We start from the raw sequence: 8,355 nt of genomic DNA on the forward strand, positions 1-8,355 counted from the left end.
CAAGTTTATTGGTAAGTATAACTGTTTCCTTTTTAATGTGAAATGTTGCTGTTAAAACAGACAAGGCTCCCTGACAAACTTTTCTATTATAAGTTCTTTTGATCTATCCAGTAAAAATTAATCCTTACTTCTTTTCCTGTATATTTTGAACGTGTGTATTTATAAATAAAAAATATTGAGAGGTGTTTTCCAATTTAAAAATGTCATTTGTAGTTATGTACGTATAATAATTTGAAAGGTTGGTCAAGTATTCTATTAGAGAAACTCGCATGTAGAAATTATACATTTAATTAGTATGACTGGGACACCAGAAAATTACAAGTTCATGGCAACAGAAAAGCATACTTGTAACTTTAGAAGGTATCATTTTACATCATTTCAAGTTTCCACAATTTTGCACTGACTCCTCTGACCTATTTTTAAGGAGATCTCAAGTGGTTTTTATAACAGTCTCTGGCTTTGTGGTTTTCAATGGAAAATGCTTTTTTGGCTCAAATTGTCAGAATAAAAATGCTGAATAGGAAAAAAATCCAAATGAATTGTAGCCTGACAGTGAGTTCAATGACAACTAAGACATCTGAAAACATATTCAAAATAGTAATACTTAACATGAGGATCACAGCAGAATGTCTGTGATAAGTGAAATGATTTTCTGTACATTCCTTAAGAATCAAATTGTATGTAGTATTGGTTGAAATGAAAATCATTCTTCCTAGAACCATAAAATCAGATCAGAAAATCCTGAAGTACTGCAGCAATTTTTTTATTTAACAGTAATAATATTCTTTGTTAGAGTTGGGGGGAAAAAATGTTAACCATAATTTCATTTTTAAAAATAGACAAAAATAAAAAGATTATTTGGTTTGACTTTAATACCCAGGAAGGCCTTTTCTTGTCCTTTCTTTTGATATTTGTAGAGTATACAATTCGGCTTGAGAGAGAGATGAATGTCTAAGTTTCTAAACTGAACTAGGTGGCTGATGTCCCATTATGAGCAAAGGAGATATAGTCAGTATGGTTACCAGAGCAGAGCTGTTCAGCTCACTACTTGTGGGTGTTTATTTTAGGATGAACTGATTTGTTCATACAGCTGCACTGTCTTTCCAAGATGTATGTTACTTTTCTTTTAAACATGTTTGCTTACACTAATGGGATCACTGATACCTAGTCTTTAGGTGTCTGAATCTAAAACTGAACTCCCACTGTAAGAAATTTATGCTGGTAGGCTGTATCAGCAAAGCACTTTCAGTATTGACCGCAGCTCCTATTACTGGAGTTCTCCTGCTTTGCTGAATTTCCAACACCCTTCTTGTGAAGCAAGCTGTATTGTTTAAAAACTGCATAATTCTGTTAATGACGGTGATGTCAACACTGTTGTGGGTTTTAATTTCATGCTTGAACTGTAACGAGGTTAAAATTTTATAAATTGCCTGGAAACTCTGAAATATGTTTTTAAAATCTCAATTTGATTAAATAGTAACAGAGTAGTGAGTATTGCTCATAGGCATGCTTATGATTGTTTGCTGTCCATGTTAAAAAAAAAAAAAAGAAAAAAGAAAAAAAACCACCTCTTTATAAAGCAGTTATATTGATATTTGTCATAATGATAAGAAACCTTACTGTTCTTTTTTTTTTTTTTTTTTTTTTTTTTTTTTTTTTGCTGCTTTGCAAATGCCTCCAGTTGGAGAATCAGCTTCTGGAAAGGCATCAAGAAGTCTTGCCCAGCATATTCCAGGGCCTGGGGGTATTGAAGGTGTCAAAGGAGCAGCATCTGGTGTAGTTGGTGAACTAGCACGAGCCCGGTTGGCACTAGATGAACGAGGACAGAAACTAGGAGAACTGGAAGAAAAAACTGCAGCTATGCTTTACAGTGCCGATTCTTTCTCTAAACATGCTCATGAGGTGAGTTTATTACATGTTAAACTTAGAGCATTAAATTAGTTGTCTATTGAATACATGTAATCTTTGCAAGAAACTGACTTCTGCTTTAAAGACATATTAGAGAGGTCTAAACGGAATGCAATGTCATTTATAAAGGACTTCATTTCTATCTTGCAATCATTACTCCTAATAGTTAAATATTAAGGTAAGCACCTTTTGTTTTTTGGCACATTGATCTAGGGTATGCCATCTGTCTGACTGGTGTATAGGCTTCAAAAAGGCCTGTTCATTTCCCATTACTTAAAGAATTTGTCACTGAATTAGATAAGTAATGTTCTGTGTGAGAGTCATGTGGTTCTTAAAGATCCAACAGTCTGTGATTCCAAGTTCATTTTTTCCTCAGTCACTACGAAGGATAGCTGTTCTGTTGAGTGTTTCTGCAGATCTCCTTTCATACCCCAATCTTCTGTGCAACCTTCCCGTTCTCCAAAATTGTCTTTTTCTGTCAGAGACCAGAAAATCAGCAATGATGTCACCATTAGAAAATTCATCATGCCAAACCCTCACTGTTCAACTATGATGCTTTCTTTGTGTTATAGCACTCTTTGGTACATTATAGAAACATTAATTAAAAATTGTTTCTTTGTTTTTTAGATGATGTTGAAGTACAAAGACAAGAAGTGGTACCAATTCTGATGATGCTCATCAATTACACCTGTTTAATTTTGTCCTGATGAGAAAAAATCTTGTTTTTCATTAATTTTGGCAGGAACATTGAAATTTAAAAAAGTATTCAACATTGGATACTGTTGTTTCCTAGCACAAATCACACACTGTTTTACCTCAGTCGTGGCTTTAACTGAGGAGCTTTATAGAAACATAAAAAGAAAGAAACCTGGAGTGTTTCTTAGCTGTTGGTTAGCTGAGAGTTGGAGAACAGAGCAGGTAACTGGAATATGTGGAAAAGGGATAAAGGAAGTAGTGTGATGGGCAGGGGCAATGCAGGGTCAATCCTGTGTTAGTATTTCATATGCCAAAAGTTTTTGTGCTGTTGTACTTGCTGCCAGTGTTATACCCTCCTGTGAGGAGAGGCAATAAATCAGGGGTCCGAGAGCTGGAATAAAGTTGTTTGTCTTGCTGGACAGTAGCTGACTTACACTTACCCTCTCTAGGACTCACTATATTTACCATTATTGTTGACGAAGAGTGGAAGCTTGCTGTCATTTCTTTCATCAGAAAAGCTGGAAGCTTGGAAAATTTCATGTTGAAAATTGTATACATAGTTGACCTGTGCATAGTCTTTTCTTGGACCCCGATCTAGTATTCTTGTATTCACATCATACTCTGTGAAGTGCAAAACAAGAGAATACACAATTTTTGCATTAAAAGAAGTCAAGTGAATAATATGACTGGAATGTGTCATGCTGGGAGTTTTCATTTGTGTTATGGATGTGCAATGTGAAATGTGGTAACATCTTCATTGTGGTAAGAATACTTCAACTTCTGTTTAGTTAAATATTCCTTTTTGCCAAAAACAGTTATTGGTTTAGTTTATATAACATTTAGAATTGGCTGTGGGTTCCATTCATGCTGTGAATTTTTATAAAAGTTTAACAGAATGTATCTTTACAGCCACTAATTAAAATAGCTGAGATAGTGTCACTTAAAATTTAAGTTCTAGATGCCCCTTTAGTCCTTTACTATGAAATCAGATAATCTTGTACTCAGGTTTTCAAACAGTTTTACACTCCATGGAGGTGCTGATGCATGAATAATGGCAAGCATCTAATATTTAATAATTGTCAGATATTGTTCAGCAAATTTTTAAACCCTGCTAGTAGAGCTATTTTACAAGTACCTATCTCAGCCCCAACAAGTGTTAAAGGCAGCTTGTCTAAAGTTCAGATTTAGTCTCTACAGCAGTGTTTTCAATATTGTGGGCAATGTTAAGTGTCCACTAAAACTTGGTGAAATGATATTCAAGTTGGGTAAGGTAAATAATTTAGCTGACCTTACTTGCTACTGGCTGCTGCGCTAAAGCTGTAATAGTGGGGATGACCAGGGGTCTTTTAAAATAAATGTTTGCATTTCAAAAATGAATTTGGCCTTTATTTTCCTCAAAAAGGCAGGAATAGTTACTGTCTGGTTTTGCTTTATAAAAGGGAATACTTAGAAGCTGATAGGTGATGTCTTGCAATATTGTCAGAAATTAATTATTTGGGTCTGCTTGTCCAAGCACTGCATTCTGTGTGTTTTTTTCACATACTTTCCAAATGTTCTGAAGCAAAAACCTGGGTTATATCTGTATTGTGAAGTGATGTTACAGGTACATAGATATGTGAACCTTACAATACATATAAAAAGATGCCAAATACTAAAGTTAGTGATGGTTCTTAATTCTTTTTTTTAATTTGTCATTCATCCCAATAAATGTGCTTGGGATTTGTAGCACAAATCGATAAGTTTTCTGATTGTATCTATAGTTACATTTAAAGACAAATAATTTTTTGTTGCCAGTATGAAGGCATACCATGCTGTGTCAGCTGTATGAACATCACAATTTGAACATGTGGCACTGTTTTCTTGATGTCTCTGTACCATATCTATTGAGGCAACATTAACTCAGCTTTCCACACATTTTGTCTCTGCCTATTAATCTATTTTTTTTAGTGTCCAACTAATGCATATTTAAATTGATACCATTTTGTTCAAAGTCCAGGTAGAAGATAACTAGATCATACCTGGTTATACCATTTACAAAAATGTAACACCCTACCTGACATTCGTGCTGGTCCTTTTCTCACATTCATAAATAATATTATGTAACTTGTTGAAGATGAACTGTATTTCAGAACAACAGAATCATCCTGGAAAATTAGTCTGGTTAGTCTCTGGGAGAGAGGATGGCAAAAATACTCTTCAGCAAATTGTGGTATCAGTTCAATGGAAGATGACCTTGGCTCGAAAGAAAAGCATATTAAACTTTTTCCCGTTGGGAAACATTTGATGACCACCAGCAAGCAAAAAATGAGGCGATGAGTGACCACGTGCCCAGTATAAGTAGAGCAGTGGTTTATTTGGTATTATAGAATGTATCATAGTTGATTCTTTTGTTGCACATGTTCAGAGCATGTTTCTAGATTTGAAAACCAATGGAATGATTGCTCAGAAGATGAATATAAAAAATGGTTCTTGGTCAATAACAGGGGCTATGTACAATCTCAGTGTAAGATGTTCCTTATTCCTTCTCTGTAGAAGGAAGTTGATCATATACGTGTATCTTCTGCTATTTGTGGTGCACCTTTTGTACAGCAAACTACATTGAAATTCCTGGGGGGAAACACCCCTGTGGTTTTTTTTGTTTTTTTTTTTGCTAGCATTTTAGTTGTGTGAAACTTTTTTAGAGTGTCTTGAAAAAATATAAAATACAATTGAGCTATTACTTTTTTATTTTTTTGATGGAAGTGTAAGAAACTGCTGCTACCTATCTGTTTATATGTAGTGTGTCTCATTAGGAACTGTAAACTGAAGAAGCTTTTTTTCACCTTAGTCCTGCCAAATTGTAACTTCTGAATGTTGATATGTGTAAATATGCGTGTATTCCAAATAAGTCTGAAAGTGTTACACCACAGGCATCTCCAGTGATTTGTTCTTTGGCAAAAAAAAAAAAGTTATAAAATATAGTAATATATAGCTGTGTTCTTTGTCTGTCTTTATACAAAGATTTTTGCCTGAGGTGGTACTTACACGGCAGGTGATGTTAGAAAGCTACATCCAAAGGAGGATTTTTGGAAGCAAGTTCTTTTCCTTTTTTCCTTTTGTTTCTTTTCCTTTTTTCTTTTTTTATTTTTTTTTCCTTAATTAATAGCACTGATCCTACCTGAACTTTTAAACTTGAATTTTTCCTGCACTTTAATTCAATCATGATACTTTATTCCTTAATTTTGTTTGGACATTTGTGCAGTTCAGGTTCATTATTTGTATATAAGCACACACATTCAGTGAAGAGTTTAGAGCAGGTTATTTTGGGGCACATTTGCTAATTATGTGACTATAATTCAGAATGTGTGTTTTCTTAGCAAAATATGTATATACAAGTATATACAATGTAGAATCTAATGAAAGGCACTTATCCTGTGTCAGCATTCAGTTTATAAATTACTGCAACACTTTCAGATTTGTTACTAGATAATACAATAAACTCTGTTATATTTATACATACTGCTTAAGAATATACTTTTAATTTTAAGTAATTTTTATATGTACACTTCTACCTTTAATTTTAAAGACTTATGTTCAATTTTTAAGTCAAAGTACTTAAAGTATGTATATTATCCATAGAAGAAGTTGTTTTAAGCTTATGAATACATTCATATCTCATATCGAGATGATACAATTACTAAGCAATGAAAACAAACAGCCCATTTTGCTTTGCAGAAAATAATTATTCTTACTTTTACCTCCCATTTTGAACAGTCTTTAAAAAAATTCCCTAAGTATGAAGAGGGAAGATAACACATTCAGAAAATGAACATAACGTAGAAATTCTCTCAATAGCTGCAGTCAGTGGCTGACTTGCTTTCTATGATATTTTTTTTTTTTTTTTAAGTATTCATATAAAAGAATTTTCAGCTATATTCCTTGGACTTTTGAAATTCCCGAAAATTGAAATGAGGTTTGTCCAATAAAGATTTTCTTTGACTAATGTACAAGTCTTCATTATACATCAGCTCTTTACATGTAAACCATTTTTTGGTATACCAAATGTGTGTCGAAAAACTTATAGCCTGTGACTGAAGAAGTACCCTCCTCCCCTTTCTCATCATGGTTTCACATAACTGGTGGATACTGATAGTGGCTGAAGTTCTGCATGTGGTGGGAAAACTGTGCAAGGACTTGCCTCCCTCTACAAGCTGCAAGGTAACTTGTCAGTGGAACTCTTTTCTTCATTCTGGCATATTTCTTGGATGTGATTCGTTCTGGGTAGATGTTGATAACTGTGCTACTACCATGAAATCTTCACTTCGTAGACAGAAATGAGTGATGTTTGAGGGGAGGAAGAGAATCAACAAATGCGTAGTGTAGGAGAATCAGGTGTACTGGTTTTATTTCAGTTTTCATTGAAAAGCTAATTTAAGCTGGGCCAGTTTCTCTCTTATGTATGTTATAAAAATGTGCTGTCATCTATTTTATTACTGTTCCAAGCCAGATGAGCGTACTGTGTTTCTGGGTTCTTTTATTCTTTATAAAGTTCAGGCTAAAAGATGTGGATGTTGGTAAAGACAAGATAAAAACATAGAACAGTCAAATGAAAGCTGTCAATTGGCATTCCTTTTAGTTTTTCATGGAAAGCACCTCAAAATGTTTGTCATACAGCCGTAGGTTTCTTTGACACTTGCATTTGTTTTTATTAGTACCTAAGTTACATATTACAGGCAAATAACTAGAAGTTAAGCTGTTTCAGTTGAAGACATGTAAGGAGTTGTATGTGGTTTACTACTACTATTCAGTGATGCAAAGACAGTGGGGTGGGAACATGTTTTAAATATTCCCTTTTAAAAAAGAACTGTAAATAAGCAGTAATATGTTATTTTAGACCTGAGCTCTGCTATCTGTAGTGGTTAGAACTAGGAAAACATGCTGCTTTCTAGTTACGCTACTGTTTCATTGTACCAGCACCATGGGCCGGGGGGGGGAATCAGTAAATTTTTCTAACATTGCCCACTTGTGGGTAAGCATGCTTGATGTGTAGCAGTTCTCGTTTATGTATAACTTAGTGTGTACATGTGTGTTTTTTCTTTTTGTTCATTGCAACTTATTTTCAGTTAAGTCTTGCTGAGCCCCACTAGCTCTTCTGAGGGTGATTACTGGAATATGCATTTTAGGTAGGGTTGCAAATCCATCTGTCTACAAATATAGTTTCATATGAACTGCAAACTGTACTGTTACAAACAACTATGTTAGATTGCATAGAGTTATTTTACTTACATGTACTTGAACTGAACTATGTCATCATAACAAAGTTAAAAAAAAAAAAAAATAAGTATGGAATATTTTTGTAAATAAAAATACCTGTGCAGCTGGTATTTTAAATTTAAAATGTATTATACATTAATGTTTCAGAAAAAAAAAAAAATGTTCATATATGTGTATATGAATGTGTCATTATGCTGAAGGGCTCTGATTGGGCAAAATAAACTATTCAAATCTCTCCTGAAGTGAGTCTAATTTACTTCTCTTCCCCCCACCCCTCCTTTTTTTCCTTCCCCTAACAGTTATTTTCCTGCTGTCTGGAGTGCAGTAAGTCCCTTCTTGCCAAAAGAAGGGACTTTTTTTTGTTTCGCTTGAAGTTTCAAGATGTCCTTTATAATATTATAATAAGGACATGTTGCAAGGATAACTTCCAATCCATTAAACTTTCTGTCTTTTACTGTTGTGGGGGTTAAAAAAAAAATATATATATATATATTCTGA

General features: G+C 34.0%; 1 protein-coding gene across 7 annotated transcripts in view; it reads left to right on the plus strand.

The window, feature by feature from the left end:
* Positions 1-7,926, plus strand: part of STXBP5 (syntaxin binding protein 5) — a 111,995-nt gene extending 104,069 nt beyond the window's left edge. For all 7 annotated transcript variants that reach the window (XM_032185451.1, XM_032185452.1, XM_032185453.1 and 4 more), the window contains 2 exons: positions 1,682-1,902; positions 2,536-7,926. In XM_032185451.1, the coding sequence (XP_032041342.1) occupies positions 1,682-1,902; positions 2,536-2,577 (263 nt within the window). In that variant the 3' untranslated portion in view covers positions 2,578-7,926. The remainder of the gene's footprint in view (positions 1-1,681; positions 1,903-2,535) is intronic.
* The last annotated feature ends 429 nt before the right edge of the window (positions 7,927-8,355 follow it).

The sequence above is a fragment of the Aythya fuligula genome, chromosome 3 (assembly GCF_009819795.1).
Source record: "Aythya fuligula isolate bAytFul2 chromosome 3, bAytFul2.pri, whole genome shotgun sequence".
Taxonomy (NCBI): domain Eukaryota; kingdom Metazoa; phylum Chordata; class Aves; order Anseriformes; family Anatidae; genus Aythya; species Aythya fuligula.